The 19,739-nt window shown below is 38.6% G+C and overlaps 1 protein-coding gene across 4 annotated transcripts in view; it reads left to right on the top strand.

The window, feature by feature from the left end:
- Positions 1 to 19,739, top strand: part of ROCK1 (Rho associated coiled-coil containing protein kinase 1) — a 186,881-nt gene that overhangs the window by 34,866 nt on the left and 132,276 nt on the right. The window contains exon 1 of one of the 4 annotated variants that reach the window (XM_036245221.1): positions 13,927 to 13,990. The exons of 2 other annotated variants lie outside the window; for them this stretch is intronic. In XM_036245221.1, coding sequence (XP_036101114.1) covers positions 13,942 to 13,990 — 49 coding nt within the window. In that variant the 5' untranslated portion in view covers positions 13,927 to 13,941. Of the gene's footprint in view, positions 1 to 13,926; positions 13,991 to 17,465; positions 17,640 to 19,739 lie in introns of those variants that run through there. One more of the 4 variants, XM_036245222.1, reaches the window with a different exon arrangement.

The following is a 19,739-nucleotide window of genomic DNA, read 5'->3' as shown; positions in this document are numbered from 1 at the left end:
ACCCTCTGCTCTCTGACAACTATTAGTCCATTCTCTGTGTCTATGAGTGTTTCAGGCTTGCTTGTTTATTTATTTTGTTCTTTAGATTCCACATATACATGAAATCATATGGTATTTGTGTTTCACTGACTTATTTTACTTAGCATAATACCCTCTAGGTCCATCCATGTTGTTGCAAATGGTAAGATTTTATTCTTTTTTATGGCCAAGTAATATTCCATTATATATGTGTACCACATCTTCTTTATCCAGTCATCTACTGATGAACACTTGGTATATCTTGGCTATTGTAAATAACACTTCAATGAGCATAGAGATGCGTATATTCTTCCGAATTTGTGTTTTGGGTTTCATCGGGTATGTACCCAGAACTGGAATCTCTGGGTTATAAGGCAGTTTCATTTTAAATTTTTTGTGGACCCTTCGTATTGTTTTACATAGTGACTATACACATCTGCATTCCCACCAACAGTGCACGAGGTTTTTTTCTTGACATCTTCGTCAATACTTGTTGTTTGTAGATGTGTTGATGATAGCCATTCTGACAGGTGTGAGATGATATCTAATTGTGGTTTTAATTTGCATTTCTCAGACGGTTAGCGATGTTGAGCTTCTTTTCATATGTCTGTTGGCCATCTGTATGTCCTCTTTGGAGAAGTGTCTGTTCAGGTCCTCTGCCCATTTTTTAATTGTATTGTTTTTTAGTGTTGAGTTGTCTGAGGTCTTTATAAATTTTGGATATAAATCTCCAATGATATGTATCATTGGCAGATATCTTCCTTCATTCAGTAGATTGCCTTTTTGTTTTTGTTGATGGTTTCCATTGCTGTGTAAAACTTTTTAGTTTGATGTAGTCCCATTTGTTTATTTTTCCTTTTGTTTCCCTTGCCTGAGATTTATCAGAAAAAATATTGCTGCAAGTAATGTCCAGGTTTTTACTGCCTATGTTTTCTTCTAGGAGTTTTATGGTTTCAAGTTTTACATTAAAATTTTTAATCTATTTTCAGTTTATTCTTGTATATGGTGTAAGGAAGTTGTCTAGTTTTATTTATTTATTTTTTTGCATGTATCTGTTCAGTTTTCCCAACAACATTTATTGAATAGACTATTTTTACCCCATTGTATGTTCTCACCTCCTTTGTCAAATATTAATTGGTCATATGGGCATGGGTTTATTTCTGGGCTCTCTATTTTGTTCCATTAATCTGTGTCTGTTTTTATGCCAGTACCATGCTGTTTTGATTACTATAGCCTTATAGTATAGTTTGTTATCAAGTAGTGTGACACCTCCAACTTAGTTGTTCTTTCTCAGGATTGTTGTGATTATTTGTGGTTCCATGTAAGTTTTTGAGTTATTTGTTCTAGTTCTGTAAAAAACATTGTTTATTTTGATAGGAATTATGTTGACTCTATAGATTGCTTTGGATAGTATGAATATTTTATTTTATTTTTTTATCCTCACATGAGGATATTTTTTCCCCTGAGTTTTAGAGAGAGTTGGGGGTGGGGGGAGAAACATCAATGTGGAAGAGACACATTGATTGGTTGCCTCCTGCATGTGCCCCGACCAGGTGAGGATCAAACCTGCAACTCAGGTACATGCCCTTGACCAGGAATCAAACCCTTGACCCTTTGGTGCAGGGGCAGATCAAACCCTTGACCCTTTGGTGCAGGGGCAGATACTCTAGCCACTGAGCTACACCGGCCAGGGTAGTATGGACATTTTAATGATGTTAATTCTTCTTACCCATGAGCATGGTATATGCTTTCATTTATTTGTATTTTCTTCAGGTGTTCTCTCTCTCTCTCTCTCTCTCTCTCTCTCTCTCTCTCTCTCTCTCTCTCTCGTACGTGCCCCTAGCGGGAACCAAACCTAGATCTCTCTGGTCCGCAGGCCGACACTCTAACCGCTGAGCCAAACCCGCCAGGGCAGGTTCTTTTTCAGTACCTTCTAATTTTTCGAGTACAGGATTTTTACTTCCTTATTTAAATTTATTCCTAGGAATTTTTAAAAATGCAATTGTATATGAGATTGTTTTCTTAGTTTCCCTTTCTGATAGTCTAATTTTTTAAATGCAGACAAGTACGGAGAATAATAAAACAAAATTTTAGCAAATCATATCTAACATCAGGTGACAGTTGTGACCAAGGAAAGTTTAAAGCAGGATTGCAAAGTTAGTTGAAGGTTCAAAAATCATTTAGTGTAATTGACCATATTAACATGCTAAAAAAGAAAATCCATAATATCTCAGTAGATGCAAAAAAATCACTTAAATAAAATTTAGTATTTATTCTTGATTGAAAACTATCTCTCTGCCATCTAGGATTTAAAGGAAAACTCCCTTACCCTGATGAAAAGAATCTACAAAAAACATATGGTTCATAATTGTATTTGTGTGAGACTGAATGTTTTTTCTTTAAGATTGGGAAAAGTTAGTCTTTTCTCACCACTTTCATTCAACATTGACCTAGAAGTTTTAGTGCAATTAGGTAAAATAAAGAAGAATTATATAGATTAAAACAGAAAAAGTAGCATTTTATTCATTCAGACAACATGATTTTCTCTATAGAAAATCCTCAAGATCTGCAAAAAAGCTTTAAGAACTAATTAAGTTGAACACAGTTGCAAGTTAGAAGATGAATATACAAAAAGCAGTTCTATTTCTATATATTAGCCAAAACCAATTTGAAATAGATATAATAAATATAGCACTATTTACAATAGAACAAAATACATGAAAACTTTAGGGATAAATTTGACGAAATATGTGTAAGATTTGTATACTGAAAACCTATATTACTTAGAGAAAATAAAGGAGACTAAAAAAATAATAAAGAATAGATATTCAGTGTTCTGGATTGGAAAAGTCAACATTAAAATGTCAGGTGTTGCCCTGGCCAGTTTGGCTCAGCGGTTAGACTGTTGGCCTGTGCTCCAGAGAGACCTGGGTTCGGTTCCTGCTAAGGCCATGTACTTTGGTTGCAGTTTGTCCCTGGCCCTGGTTGGGTCATGCGGGTGGCGGCCACTTGATGTGTCCCTTTCACATCGATGTTTCTCTCTCTCTCTCCCTCTCCCTCTCCCCCTCTTCCTCTTTCTCCCTCCCGCTCTATCTGAATAAAAAATGGAAAAATATCCTTGGGTGAGGATAAAAAATAAAAATAAAAATAAATTAAAATGTCAAGTGTTGCCTGGCCGGTTTTGTTCAGTGGCTAGAGTATCGTCCCACGGACCAAAGAGTTGTGGGTTCGATTCTGGTCAAGGGCACATACTTTGGTTGTGGTTGGGTCCCTGGCCCTGGTTGGGGTCATGTGGGAGGCAGCCAGTCCATGTGTCTCTTTCTGATGTTTCTCTCTCTCTCCCTCTCTCTCTATCCCCCTTCCACTCTATCTGAAGATAAAAGGAAAAAATATTCTTGGGTGAGAATCTAAAAAAATAATAACAATAATAATAAAATGTCAAGTGTCCCCAAATTAATTGATCTATGGAGTCCATGTAGTCTCATAACCTAAGCAGCCTTTTCGTGTAAAGTGACCAACAATTCTATAAAATTCGTATGGAAATTTGAAGGGTAGGATAGCCAAGCAATTTTGAAAAGCAAGAGCAAAACTGGAGGACTGAAATGACTGGATTTCAATATGAAGACAGCATAATTGATATTCTTGGAAAAAAACCACATAGATAAATGGAACAAAATAGAGTCCAGAAATAGACCCATATATATACGGTCAATTGATTTTCAACAAAGGGAATAAGGTATTTTAACATTCAGTCTTATTTCGCACCATATACAAAATTTAATTCACATTGTATCATAGACCTAAATGTAAGAGCTAAAACTATAATACTTCCAAAAGAAAACATAGAAAATATTTGTGATTTTGGTTAGGCAAGTATTTTAAGATGGAACACAAATAGCACAAACCATGGTTGTTGTTTTTTTAAACATAGACTACACTTCATCAGAATTCTTTTTCAGAGACACTGCTACGAAAACTAAAAGTCTGTGAGCCACAGACTGGGAGAAAACAGTTGAAAACATGTGAAAGGGAAATGAATAGTATTTTCAACAAATATATATTCATATGCAAAAGAATGAAGTTGGACTCCTACCTTACACCATATACAAAATTAATTCAGAATGTAAAAACTAAAATTTTAAAAGTCTTAGAAAAAATACCGGCATAACTCTTCATAACCTTGGTTGGGCAGTTGTTTCTTTCTCTTTTTTTATTTTTATTATTATTATTTTTTTATCCTCACCCGAGGACACTTTTCCATTTTTTGTACAGATAGAGTGGGAGGGAGAGAGAGGAAGAGAGAGAGAGGGAAACATCGATGTGAAAGAGACACATCAAGTGGCTACCACCCGCACGACCAACCAGGGCCGGGGACAAACTGCAACCGAGGTACATGCCCTTAGCGGGAACCGAACCCGGGTCTCTCCGGACCGCAGGCGGACGCTCCAACCGCTGAGCCAAACCGGCCAGAGCTGGGCAGTTGTTTCTTAGATACAATACCTACGTACAACCAACAAAAGAAAAATAAATTGGGTACATGGAAATTAAAAACTTTTGTGCTTCAGAGGACACTATCAAGTAAGGAAAAAGACAACTCACAGAATGGGAGAAAATATTAGCAAATCATATACCTGATAAAGGATTGGTATCTAAAATATATAAAGGAGACTTGAAGCTCAGAAATAAAAAGGCAACCCAATTTAAATGGGCAAAGGATTTGAATATACATTTCTCCAAAGAAGATATACAAGTAGCCTGTATGCACTTGAAAAGCTATTCAAGCCCTGACCAGTGTTGCTCCGTTGGAGCATTGTCCTGTGCATCAGAAGGTCATAGAGTTGGTTCATGGGTTCAGTTCTGGTTGGTGCATATGCCTGAGCTGCTGGTTCAATCTCCAGTGGGAGGCAACCAAGTCATGTGTCTCTCTCTCTCTCTCATCTCTGTTTTTTCTCTCTCTCTCTCTCTCTCTCTCTCTCTCTCTCTCTCTCCCTTTCTCCCTCCTTCTCTCTCTCTTTCCTTTTCTCACTCTCTTAAAAAAATAAATAAAAAGCTGTCCAATATGATTAGTCATTAGGAAGTTGCCATTTATGGGACAATGAGATACCAGTAACCTCTATTTGAATTACTAAAAATTTTAAAACTGACAAAAATCAAGTACATATATATGAAAATGTGGAGCATCTGAACTCTGACACATTTCTGGTTGGTTTGTAAAATAATAAGGCATTTTGGAAAACAGTTGGCACTTTTTTCTTTTTTCTTTTATCCTCATCCAAGGACATTTTTTGCAATTATCTTCAGATAAGGTGTGTGTGGGGGGGGGACATGGAGTGGTTGCCACCCACACGACCCCAACCAGGGCCGGGGACAAACTGCAACCGAGGTACGTGCCCTGAGTGGGAACCGAACCCGGGACTCTGGTCCACAGGCCGATGCTCTAACCGCTGAGGCAAATGGGCTAGGGCAACAGTTGTCACTTTTCTTATAAAGTTATATGTGCATTTACCATATGACCCTGGAATGAACTCCTAGGTATTTATCCAAGAAAAATGAATGTATCTGTTCACACAAAGACCTGGATGAGCATGTTTAAGGTGGCTTTATTGCTTTATTTATAATTGCTGTAAACTGGAAGCAACCCAAATGTCCATTGGCTGGTAAATGGATAAACAGATTGTAGTACATCCATGTAATGGAATACTTAAACAGTGAAAAGAAGTAAGTTACTGATATGTGTAGTTATGTTGATAAATATCAAAAACATTGTGGTAAGACTGGCACAAAAGGATGTATACTATATGATTCCATTTATATGACAAAACATTCTCCTTCAACTCCTGAAGTTGTATTTATGTAATGTTTCACACAGAGTAATTGATTTTCCTAGAATAGTATTTTGCATACTCCTAAAATTCATTTATGTGGATATTTATAACTTTCATTAGAGAGTACATCTAAATTATTTTTCTGAAGTTAAATGTTTTGTTTCAGATAGGTGCTTTTTGCTAATGTAGTGATCTAAGAATACATCTGGAATATGGGATATAATCTTTCACTTTAGTATGTACTAAGTCTCACTTAAAGTATAGCAACTTTGAAGTATTTTAAACTCCAGGCCTAACTATATTACAGCCTGTTAATTTTCATCTTTTTATGTGGAAGAATGTGTGGAAACAGAGGGAAAAGAGAATCTGTGACCATTTGACTGAATACTTAGTTAATTATAAAGATTTACTGGAGTCTCTTGTATGATACCTAAATAATGAGGACTGCAAAGAAAATATTTATCTACCTCACATTACTGAGAAATATTCTAAGAGTTTTAGGTAGTTGTTAGAGAGATATCCAGATAAAATAAAAGCTATCTTGATAGGAGTTACTCACATTTTTTTAAGAAACATATTGGGTGGGGCATTGGGAGGTGGAAGGAAGGAGAATTTGGGAACAGTGATTATGACAGACTGTGAATGTCTGTAAACCATTATGAATGTATCACGAGACTTTAATTATAATATGTTAGTACAAAAGTCTTTATTAAACAAATAAGTTTAAGAAAACTAGTATTTAAACAAATATGTGTTTATTAAACTAATTTTACCACACTATAAAGAAGGTAATGGAGGAAGGAAGAGCATTGTACTAAGTACATATAAAGAAAACCCATGAACCTGAGAGTAATAATATGGTAGAGAGCATTTGTTTGGATTTAAAAAAATAAACCCAGAAAGGATATTTTATGATAGTGTACTATATATAGCTTTCCTAATACAGATTACAAAAGCAATATAATAGCTATGGTAGTAATGGTGTGGAGGCTATCTTCTTATAAAAACATATAAAACAATTGATGAAATCTTTATTTGCTTTGCCAGTAATCTAATTGTTGAGTAAGTTACGAGAGTAATTGTTATTCCAGGTTTGTGATTTAAAAGGCTGAATTAATTAGCATTTGGGAGGTGACAGAGATCTTGAGACAGAGTACTCAGTTTACCTTAGACCAGTGACACTATTGATATTTTGGGTCAGATAGCTCTTTTTTGTGGGTGTGGGGGGGATGCTGGTCTTTGTACTGTAGGATGTTTAGCAGCATCCCTGGTGCCTCCCTTCTAGATGCCAGTAGCATACTCTCCCTCCTCCCTCCAATTGTGACAACCAAAATTGTCTCAAGATTTGGCCAGATGTTCCCTCAGAGGTCAAAATTACCCTCATTTGAAAGCTGTTTCCTAAGAATTTGTCAATGAAGAAAAGAAATGCTGGGAACAGTCAGGCTTGCGCTCCATGCTTAGAAAATTCAGTCTAATTTCTTTTTTTTTTTTAGTCTAATTTCTTGAAAAGATAAATCCTATTAATAGTGATTCTGAGTGAAGCACGATATTTCAAAAAGTGATAAATAAATATAAGAAGGTTGTAGCCAAAGACTCTAGGAAAGGATATGAATGACCATACTAAGTATGAGTACACATCCAGGGATACATGCAAAAGAGTATCATTAATCTATAAAAATTGTGTTAGGCCAAAAGCTCATGATGATCTAAGACTTATGGAAAGTTCTGAAGACAACAGAAGTAATTTCTTCCTTCTAAGCCTTCCCCTTTTAAGAGTTATGGATTCAAGATGTATGAGAAAATGTCAGATTCACAACATGAGACCTTTTATTGTTGAATTACTTTTTAAATGTCCAGTCACTAAAGACATGAAGAATAAGACTGTTTTTCCTTTAAAACAATAGCTCTTACCATTTTCTAGAGGGAGATATACACAACAGCAAATATTAACTTATATGTACCTTTATAATTGTGGACGTCTATAGAGTGTAATGATACATAGATCTTGAAGGGAGTCAAAAAGGCTTCAGAAAGTAACATTTGAGTTGAGTTAAAGATGGGCTAGGTTTCTCAATTGAGAAGGAACAATTCAGGCAGAGAGAAAACAGCATTTGTTAAGTTACAGAGCCATCAAAAGTATGATATCTTTGAGGAACCAGGAGTTTGGTATATATTGAATTTGGTTTATGATAAACAGGAAAGGGTTAGGAGGACAGCTGGCAGAGGAGACTTAAATGGCAGGTTGGGTCTTTGGGGTTAATGGATTAGATAAAAAAGAATTATGTTGTCTTGTTTTTTTTGTTGTTGTTTTCATTCGAGTGAGTTTTTTTCTTTCTTTATTGAGTTTAGAGAGAGAGAAAAACATCGATGAGCGAGAACATTGATTGGCTGCCTTCTGTATGCCCCACACTGGGGATTTGGCCCACAACCTGGGCATGTGCCCTGAGCAGGAATCGAACTGGCAACCTCTTGGTGCATGGGTTGATGCTCAGCCAGTGAGCCACACTGGCTGAGCTTGAGTGAGTTTTAAAAATAAAGGAATAGAAGTTTAGGAAAAGAGAAGAAATTCGAGCACTTTAAATTAGTTTACACCCTCAGACCTCACCATATTACACACCCTAGAATTTTGAATTAACCTGCTGATGTGATTGAGGATCTTTAGAAAAACTTTAGAGAATAGTGAAGCTGCCAGAAAATTAAAAATAAGGAACCAAAGAAAGACAGATTTCTGATCAGTGGCAGTCTTCAGACAGACACTTGAACTTTCTTTATTTACTGCCTCAACTATTCTTGTTCATCATCATCTCTACTTGAATGATCACAGTAAATCTATCTACTCTCAGTGCATCTACTTTTGCCCATTTGCAGTTAGTTATCTACATTGCTGCCTGCGATCCGGAGAGTTGTGGGTTCGGTTTACACTAAGGGCACGAACCTCGGTTGCAGTTTGTCCCCAGCCCCGGTTGAGGTGGTGTGGGTGGGAACCACTCGATGTCTCTCTCTCACGTCGATGTTTCTCTTTCTCTCTCTCTTCCTCCCTCTCTCTCTCCCACTCTATCTGAAGATAAATGCAAAAATGTCATCGGGTGAGGATGAAAAAAAAAAAGCGAAAATCAGTGCAGCCATTTTGGAGAGCAGTTAGACAGTATATTTCAAAACTAATAATATTCATGAGCATAACCTAATGCTTTTACTTAAGGAAATATATTCTACAAAAACAGCTCTGCAAATATACAGGAATGTTCATTATAGCAAATATAGTTGTTAGAGCAAAATGTGAGGACAACCCAAATATAAATCAGTAGAATTCAGCCAGCTCTCCAGTGTGGTTGGTGAAAAGCAGTTCATGAAATACCTTTTTATGTCATTAAGTTTGTATAGATGAAACATTACAAAAGCAAATACATATATTCCATTGAATGAATGTACCATATTTTAAAAACTTAAAAAAAATTTATTTTTCTTTATTGATTTTTAGAGAGAGAGGAAGGGAGAGGGAGAGAGAGATACAAACATCAATGAGAGAGAACATTGATTGGCCACCTCCTGCATGCCCCCCACTAGGGATTGGGCCCACAACCTGGGCATGTGCCCTTACTGGGAATTGAACTGGCAACTTCTTGGTGCATGGGTCGACACTGAGCCACACTGGCTGGGCTGAAAACTTTTTACATAAATTATTTTAAAAATTATTGTAAATTTATGTAAAAACTTTTTACATACATTATTTATTTACAAAAGTACAAAGATTCCTGTGTGCCCTTCACCCATCTTTCCCTAATGTTAACTATCTCATACAACTATGGTATATTGACAGTACAAAGAAATTAAATTTGGTGTATTACTAGTAACTAGCTACATTCTTTATTCAGGTATCAGTTTCTCCATTAATCTACTTTTTTGGGGGGGGGGGTCCAGAATCTAATCTAGAATATCACATTGTATTTACTAGAATATCACATTGTATTTAGTTGCCATTTAATTTATCCTTAGTCTCCTCCAGTCTGTGAGAGTTTCTCTGTCTTTCCTGTTTTTTATGACCTTTACAGTTTTGAAGATTACTAATCAGGTATCAGTTTGGGTTTCTCTAATGTTTTTCAGTGGTTAGAATCAGGTTATAGGTTTGGGGGATGAATGTACTGCAGAGATAAAGTGCACACCTCATCATGTTATATCTGGGTATGTGATATTATCATGATTTATCAATGGTAACGTTAATTTTTATCACTTTCTTTAATTGATTGTTTCCATTTGTGAAAAATATCATTAAATGTTTTTAATATTTTTGTAAGCATCATTGAGCTCATGCATATATCAGGGACATATCCCTGAATGAAGTATGGTTTTATCATTAAGGAAATGGGAACTACAGTCTAATAGAAAAAGCATGTAAACAATTTCAGTCCATATGGATAGATGAAATCTAGAAAAATAGTGATGTTCTTGAGGGAATCATCCCATCTGCTTGAGGAGATCAGGAATGGCTGAGGAGGAGATACAGGACTAGATCTTGTTTGATAGTAACTTGGTCATATAAGTGGGGCAAGTCATTTTAGGCTGGTGATTAACATCTGCAAAGGCATAGAAATGTGAACCAGTATGGCTGTGTGGGCAGTTGAAAATAATTGGGCATTGCTAGAGCATTGTTGAAGAGAGTATCTAGAAATAAAAGACTGAGCCAGACAGTAACAAGATCTGAAAGCCTTTTTATGCTGTGTTAAGGGGTTTGGATTTTTTTTTCTGATTTGTTTTTCAAACTCAGTGTGTGCGTGTGTGTGTGTGTGTGTGCGTGCGTGTGTGTGTGTGTGTACACAACATACACTGACAAAACATGACACACGTTCCTGAAATTTGAAATGTATTTGAAGATTTGGGCATAAAATAAGTTTTTGCAGTAAAAGTCAGGTTATTATGGAATTGAATAGCACATTATAAATGCCCAAATAAATGTTAGATAATTTTAGAGCTTGTGTTGACTGCTTTGACTATTTTAAAAGTATGCAAGGTATACTGGGTTTCTTTAGGCAAATAATGATAGTATTTTGGTCAAACAGTGTATTCTGCATAGCTTATTTATCTATTCATTTATTTTTATTTTTTAGAGAGAGAAACATTGATGTGAGAGAGAAACATTGATTGGCCTCCTCCCACACACCCTCAACAGGGCATCAGGCATGTGCCCTGACTGGGAATCGAACTGAGACCTCTCAGTCCATGGGACAGTGCTCAACCCACTGAGCGACACTGGCTGGGCTGTGCATAACTTTTTTTTTTCTTTAAACCATATTTTATCTACTCTGACATTTTTTTTAAAGTTTTTATTTTAAACAATTGTGATTTGTCTTACAAACTGTAGTAGTTCCTGAAATGCATGGTGCATTTTATAGTCTAAAATCTTAAGCTAGGCAGAGTATATATTTTCCTCATTAGAAAGGAACAGAGTCATTTTAGAAAACTTGAAATATATATAAAGTGTGAGGAATAAAATAATCTGTAATCCCATCACATTCAGAGATGACTGCAGTTATTCGTTTGATGTATATTCTTTCTGGCCTTTTTTCTCTGTATACCAATATATTTTTGTTTTTAAAAAATTGATTTCAGCCCCGGACAGTGTGGCTTAGTAGTTAGAGCGTCAGCCCCCAGACCAAAGGGTCACAGGTTCGATTTCTAGTTAAGGGGGCACGTACCTAGGTTGTAGGTTCAATCTCCAGCCCAAGTCGCGGTGGGTGCTGGAGGCAACCAATCCAATGGATGTCTCTCTTTCTCTCACATTGATGTTTCTCCCGCCTTTCTCTTTTTCTCCCTTTACCTTCCTCTCTCCTCTTCCACTCTCTAAAAATCAATGGAAGAAATACCTTTGAGTGAGGATTAATAAAAACATTTTTTTGAGTTCATAAAACACATGCAGTTTATTCTGTTTCTTTGCTCAACATTATCTGTTGAATATCATTCTGTATAATTATTCTTCAACAATATTTTAAATGTTGCTTAATATTTCATTTTATATACGTGTGTGTGAAATTATTTAATCTTTACATTTAAAAAAACATTGTAGAAATCTTGGTTCCACATTATATCTAATTTCTTTAGGATAAATTTTCAGAAGTAGAATTTACTGGGTATAAAGTACGGTTTTTTAAAAACACTCTTAATGACCACTCATTTGCTTTATAGAAAGTTAGATACAAGAGTCTGTATGTGTTTGAAATCCTTATGAATTTTTAGTATCCCTAAAACTAAATTCTCAACCTTTTTGCACTGCCTCTTCTGCTGACTTGTTATTGTGGGGGTTTTTTTGATACGTGCCCCTAGCGGGAACCAAACCCAGGACTCTGGTCCACAGGCCAACACTCCAACCGCTGAGCCAAACTGGGGAGGGCAGACTTGTAATTGTTTAGAGACAAATTAGCTTGTCAAAACTATTTGTGACTCAGTTTTCCCATTTCATTTTTTTTTTTTTTACTATATAGTAATATCTCAGTACTCTGAATTGTAGCTTTCTGCTTGGTTCAATACAACTGACAATCAGAAATTGGTAAGAGAGTCTTATGTTCACCACAATCCTATTTATTGGTCTGAGAATTAATGAGGGCTTACCAAATTTATAATTTTGCAAGTTTTATTTTGCATGAAACAAATTCTATAAATAGAGAGGTCGATAATTTGTGGGAAAAATTAGAATGCCATAAGAAAGATTGGAAGTTCTCAGAATTTTTCAGTTTTAGATAGGATGACTAGGGTCACGAAAGGTGACATTGGAGAAAAGAATTAAAGAATTTGAGAGAGTTAGCCATACAGATGTTTGAAAGAAGAGAATGGCATGCAGGGGAATTGCCAGTGCAAAGTTCTTAAGAGAGGAGTGTTTGGGGAGCAGCAAGAAAGTCATTGTGGCTAGCGAGGATTAATCAAGGGAGAGAATTGTAGGATAATGTCAGAGAAGTAAGGAAATAGGGAGGCTAGGTCATGTAGAGTCTTGTAGGCCATTGTAAGATCTTTGGCTTTTGCTCTCGGTGAGGTAGCAATACATTAGAGAGTTTTGAGCAGAGGACTGACATGATCTAACTTGTGTTTTAAGAATATCACCCTGTGTCAGGAATAGACCATGGAGAGGCAAGGGTAGATACAGGGAACTCAGTTAAGAAGCCACTGCATTAATCCACGGAAGAGATGATGGTGACTTGGTTCAGCATGGTAGTGGAGAAGTTGAGAAGTGATCAGGTTCAATATATATTTCAAAGGTAGAGAGAGGCCACATGTTTTCTTGAAAGGTAGGATGTGGAGTATAATGGGGGAAAACGTCAAGAATGCTCCCTAGGTTTTTAGTTCCAAGAAAAATTGAGCCATCAGCTGAAATGTGGAGATCATGAATATAAGTTTTGGGTGAGAACATCTCTTTCATTTCAGACACAATAAATTTGAGATATTTGTTACTGAAGTAGATATATTTTGTAATCAATTGAATATATAAATCTGACGTTTGAGAGAGTGGTCTGGACTAGAAATAAATATTTGAGAGTAACTGTTGAGGTTGAAAAATATACTCTTAGTATTGTTGGAAGAATGTGGTACCCAGGAAGTAAAATAAAGAAAGTACCAAGACAGCCCTGGCCGGTTTGGCTCAGCGGTTAGAGCGTCGGCCTGCGGTCCAGAGAGACCCGGATTCGGTTCCCGCTAAGGGCATGTACCTCGGTTGCAGTTTGTCCCCAGCCCTGGTTGGTCGTGCGGGTGGCGGCCACTCGATGTGTCCCTTTCGCATCGATGTTTCTCTCTCTCTCTCTCTCTTCCTATCACTCTATCTGAACAAAAAAAAGGAAAAATGTCCTCGGGTGAGGATAAAAAAAAAAAAAGAAAGTACCAAGACAGCCCTGGCTGGTTTGGCTCAGCGGTTAGAGCATCGGCCTGTGGACCATCGAGTCCCAGGTTCGGTTCCTGCTAAGGGCACACACTTCGGTTGCAGTTTGTCCCCAGCCCCGGTTGGGGTCGTGTGGGTGGCAACCACTCGATGTGTCTCTCTCACATCGATGTATCTCTCTCTTTCTCCCTCTCTCCCTCCTACTCTATCTGCAGATAAATGCAAAAATGCCTTTGGGTGAGGATGAAAAAGAAGAAAGTACCGAGAGAGAACTTCCGGTCAAGATGGCAGTGTAGGTAAACATGGTACTCACCTCCTCCTACAACCACATCAAAATTACAACTAATCGCCCTGGCTGGTTTGGCTCAGCGGTTGGAGCGTCAGCCTGCGGTCGAGAGAGACCCAGGTTTGGTTCCCGCTAAGGGCACATACCTCGGTTGCAGTTTGTCCCTGGCCCTGGTTGGGTCATGCGGGTGGCAACCACTTGATGTGTCCCTTTCACGTCGATGTTTCTCTCCCCCCCCCCCCCCCCCCACTCTGTCTCAACAAAAAATGGAAAAATGTCCTTGGATGAGGATAAAAAAAAAACCTTATCTACAGAACAACCATCATTCAGAACCGCCTGAAATTGAGCTGAATGGAAGTCCTACAACTAGGAAATTAAAGAAGCCACATCAAGACTGGTAGGATGGGCAGCAGCTAGGAAGGACTGGTCTCACACTCACGTGTCGGGGATAAAAACCAGGATAGATAACTCGACTGTGAAGGTCCTCCCTAAGGAGCAAGAGGTCCTTGTCCCACACCAGGCACCCCAGCACACACAGTTCCAGGAAGAGAAGTCCTCATAACTCCTGGCTATTAAAACCAGCAGGAATTGAGGCTCAGGGACACTGAGGTTGCTGGAGTCTCAGGTAGGTCCTCTTAAAGGGCCTACCCATGGACTTACACAGACTCATTCCTTCTGGCTTTCATTGCAGGAGAGGCAGCTTGAAAGGCACCAGAGACATATGGGGAAGAACTGAGTTGTTTGGCATTGAGAGGGGAGCTGGAAGGGCAGCTTTCTCTCAGACAGATGTGTTGGTGGAGGCCATTGTTCCTTTGGTGAGGCCTTCCCTCATGGGGTGGGCAGATGGGTGCCATATCTGGGACTCCAGTACCTGGCTCACACTGTTTTCCCTGCCCAACTTTCAGGCCCACCCAAACTGTTTCCAGTGACCTTGCCATAGCATTGGCCTGTCTTGGCTTATGCTTAGCACTTTCCTAAAATCTCTCGATCAAGCAGCATTTGGCCTCAGCGAGCCCCATACCTCTCACTAAGTGGTCCTAGGCCTGGCACTAGCTGGCCTTGCTTCACAGCTTGGCCTCTCCTGGACACCTCCAAGCCCAGCACAAGAAGCAGCCATCTGCACATTACTTTGTAGCTTATGCCTGGTGGTCCTGTGTAGAACACAGGCAGAGGTTGACCTTGGCCTGTGCCTCCTGGGAGGCTTCAGAACAAACAAACAAACCGAGTGGACAGCTTCAGGCCTTTTCAAAGCACCAAGACCCAACCACCTCCATAAGCAAACACTCTCAAGGAGTGGACTCAGGGGGTACCAGAGCCCTGCTGAAGTAAAGCTTGCTCTGTGTGGTAGGCCCCTGCCAGCTGATTCTCCTAGGTAGTCAGAGGTCAGTCATTGGGCATAGCAAGTTGTTGCACCTGATCAGCCTGAGTAAATCCCTCCCATTGATGTGCCAACAGTAATCAAGACTCAATTACAACAGAAGGATGTACAGTCCACATGGGGGGGGGGGGGTACCTCCAGTGCCCAGATGGGGTGGTCAGGCAGGCTGTGCCACTGGACCCTACAGGACACCTACTGCAGTAGGCCACCCTACCAGGCCTAGGAGATGTAGCAACTCTACCTGATACATAGAAACAAACACAAGGAGACAGCCAAAATGAAGAGACAAAAAAACATTTCCCAAATGAAAGAAGAGAACAAAACTTTAGGAAAAGAACTAAACGAAATGGAGATTAGCAATCTAACAGATGCATCATTCAAAACGCTGGTTATAAGGATGCTCAAGAAACTTAGTAAGGACCTCAAGACCATAAAAAAGGACCAGTCAGAAATGAAGGATGCACAAACTGAAATAAAGAATAATTTACAGGGTATCAACAGTAGAATAGGTGAAGCCGAGAATCAAACCATCAATTTGGAATAACACCCTATCAGATCTGCAAAAAGAAAAAAGAAACCATAAAAATGAGGATAGTGTAAGATTCAGGGACAATATCAGGCGTACCATTGGTTGCATCATGAGGGTGCCAGAAGAGAAGAGAGAGAGCAAGAAATTGATAATCTATTTGAAAAAATAATGACAGAAAACTTCCCTAACTTGGTGAAGGAAACAGACATACAAGTCCAGGAAACACAGAGAATCCCAAACAAGGTGAACCCAAAGAGGCCCACACCAAGACACATAATTAAAATGCAAAAGATTAAAGACAAGGAGAAAATACTAACAGCAGCAAGAGAAATGCAGTTAGTTACCTACAGGGGAGCTCCCATAAGACTATTCACTGATTTCTCACAAGAAATTTTGTAAGCCAGAAGGGAGTGGCAAGAAATATTCAAGGCGATGAAATGGAAGGACCTACAACCAAGATTATTCTGTCCTGCAAAGTTACTGCTTAGAATTGATGGGTATATAAAGAGCTTCCCAGACAAGAAAAAGCTAAAGGAATTCATTACCACCAAACCAGTATTATATGAAATATCGAAGAGTCTTCTTGAAGAAGAAGATAAAAAATATGAACAATGGCCTGGCTGGTGTGGCTCAGTGGATTGAGCCATCTGCCCATGGACTGAGAGGTCCTGGTTCGATTCTTGGTCAGGGCACATGCCTGGGTTTCGAGCTCAATCTCCAGTAGGGGACTCGTGCAGGAGGAGGCCGATTGATGTTTCTGTCTCTCCCTTCCTCTTTCTCTAAAAAATTAAAAAAACAAACAATAAAATGGCAAGAAATACATGTCTATCAACAGTTGAATCTATAAACCAAATGAATAAGCAGAACAAAAACAGACTCATAGATACAGAGAACTTTTTGATGGCTTGGGGAGATGGGATTAAGAAGTGCAAATTGGTTGGTAGACTAAGGAACCTCAAAGGGAAGGGGAGTGCAGGAAGAAATAAACCAAATAATTTATATGCTAACTAATGGACACAGTAGTGTTGGTCATTTGTTTCTTTGACAAGCAATTTTAGTTGAAAGGTAATGGCCAAAGCCCACCCAGAATGGATTTAAGAGAAAATGTAGAAAAGATTTAGAAAAAAAAACAAAAAAGCATTTCTATAACTTTTGAGGAATTTTGATGTAGTAGAGTTGTTTAATATGCAATAATTGGTGAGAAAAATGGGATCAAGATGTTTGTTTAAGATGGGAATGAAAACAGTATGATAAGATCCCATTAAGAAGGGGAAAACTTGACGATACAGGAGGAGGAGAATTACTGGAGCAATCCTCTTGAACTAGTGGAAAATGATGGTGTCATTGGAGAGCTTGGTGTAAGATAGCAGTACTCTCCTATAGTAAAAGATATAGCAACCAAATTATATGAGTGTACATGTTTGCTGGTTGAAAAAAAATGGTATGAAAGTATCACTAGTGTTCCATGGTGCCCTTAAGCAGAGGTTGGCAAACTATAGCCCACAGGCCAATATGATAGTAATTGTCAGGTTCTTTGATTGTTTCATTTGTTTCAGGGTAGCAGCCAACAAGTATTTAACTGTGCCTGAGGATCATTGAAAGAGCTGTGGGAGATTTGAGAAGAAAGAATAAAATGGGAAATACCGTCTCTACCAGAGTGGGAGAGTAAATAGACTAGGGAAATATATGACTACCGAGCAGAATTAAGGGCCAGCTTTGCGGTTATAAATTTAAAGTGGGATCAGTCGGTATGTTTTTATGTATTTATCGAGATATATTCGGCTGCATGGGTACTGACATAGAGTTAATTGGAGAGTTGGATTTAACTAAGATTATGGTTTTGCCAAACAAAGTACAGTATAAGAGCCAGGGCATTGAAGATGTAGGCAATCAAGTAATTATAATATTAACCGTGAAATATAAACTGGGTAGGTAAGAGAAGTTAGTGCAATGAGGTTCAGTATAAATGGAAAAGAATCAATGAGTTGAAGGTCTTGGTGAGATTGGGGATTATTAGAGTTGAGTTATTGGAGGGAGTAAGCAGGAAAGCTAAGGGGGTGCTTAGAGAGTAGAAGATTTGAAATTGAAATTATGGGAGGATTATAATTACTGATAATGACAATGTCTAGTATGTGACCATGGAAATAAGTAGCTGAGGTAAGATGGAGGACAAGATCATTGAAGGAGAGAAGGGAAAGGTATTAAGAAGCCAGGTTAGTAGAAATATCACCTATGGTTATTATTAAAATCTTTAAGGAATAAAACAGAAGAATAATGAAGAGATCAGTAAACCTGGTATTGAAATTATATAGCAATGAGATGTGATGACCTAAGGGTCAGTAGATGATAGCAACAATGAGAGGTACTGGGAGATCTCACCTAATAAAATGAAAATTAAAGCTGGGGCAAGTTTCATGTAGGAGTATACAGATGGCAATGGAGTTCACCTATCCTACTTTTCAGGGCCAGTGATATAAGGCATATGTGAGGGTAAAGGTCACCGCTTGAGAGCTGCAGGGAAAATGGTGCCCTCAGAAATGAGCTGGGTTTCTATTGAAGTCAGGGGTTGACAAACTAGAGCCAGCAGGCTAAATCTGGCCTACCACCTGTTTTTGTGTAGTTCATACACTAAGAATGGTTTTTACATTTTAAAATGATTGATAAAAAGTCAAAAGAGCCCTGGCCGGTTTGGCTCAGCGGTTGGAGTGGCCCGGGTTCGGTTCCCACTAAGGGCACGTACCTTGGTTGCAGTTTGTCTCCGGCCCTGGTTGGATCCTGTGGGTGGCAGACACTTGATATGTCCCTTTCACATTGATGTTTCTCTCTCTCTCTCTCTCTCCCCCCCTCCCTCCCTCCCTCTCTCTCCCTCCCACTCTATCTGAACAAAAAATGGAAAAATGTCCTCGGGTGAGGATCAAAAAAAAAAAAGTCAAAAGAAGCCCAGTCGGTGTGGCTCAGTGGACTCAGTATCATCCCATGGATAAGAGATCCCAATTAGATTTCTGGTCAGGGAACATGCCCGGGTTGCCGGCTCAATCCCCAGTGGGGACCATGCAAGTGGCAGCCAGTTGATGAGTCTCACATCAATGTTTCGATCTCTTTATCCCTTCCTCCCTCTCTAAAGAGTCGATAAAAATATATATATTTTTTAAAGTCAAAGGAAGAATAATCTTGAAAATTATATGACATTTTTATTTCAGTGTCTAAAGTTTTATTGGGACATAGCCATGCTCATTAATTTTTTTTGCAATTTTTTAAAAATTTATTTTTGTGACATTTTTCCTTCCCTACCCCCAAACAACCTCCTCCCCACCCCCACCCCCAGAATTGTTGTCTGTGTCCATTGGTTATGCATATGTGCATATAAGTTCTTTCGTTTATCTCTTCCCTCCCGCCCCCCACCCCAGCACCCCCCTCCTGCGAGGTTTATCAGTCTGAACCATACTCCTTTCTATGTCTCTGGGTCTGTTTTGTTTATTATATTCCACAAATAAGTGAGATGTGGTATTTGTCTTTCTCTGATTGCTTATTTTGCTTAGCATAATACTTTCCAGGCCCCTCCATGTTGTCTCAAAGGATAAGATATCTCTCTTTGTTACAGCTGCATAGTGTTCCATTGTGTATATTTACCACAGCTTTTTTATCCACTCATCTGTTGATGGACACTTGGGTTGTTTCTAGATCTTAGCAATTGTGAATAGTGCTGCTATGAGCATAGGGGTACATATATTTTTTTCTGATTGGTGTTGCAGGCTTCTTAGGATATATTCCTAGAAGTGGGATCACTGGGTCAAATGGAAGTTCCATTTTTAATTCTTTGAGGAGACATCATATTGTTTTTCATAGTG

This window comes from Molossus molossus, unplaced genomic scaffold (genome assembly GCF_014108415.1).
Source record: "Molossus molossus isolate mMolMol1 unplaced genomic scaffold, mMolMol1.p scaffold_m16_p_6, whole genome shotgun sequence".
Classification (NCBI taxonomy): Eukaryota; Metazoa; Chordata; class Mammalia; order Chiroptera; family Molossidae; genus Molossus; species Molossus molossus.
This window is presented reverse-complemented; position numbering and strand designations above follow the sequence as displayed.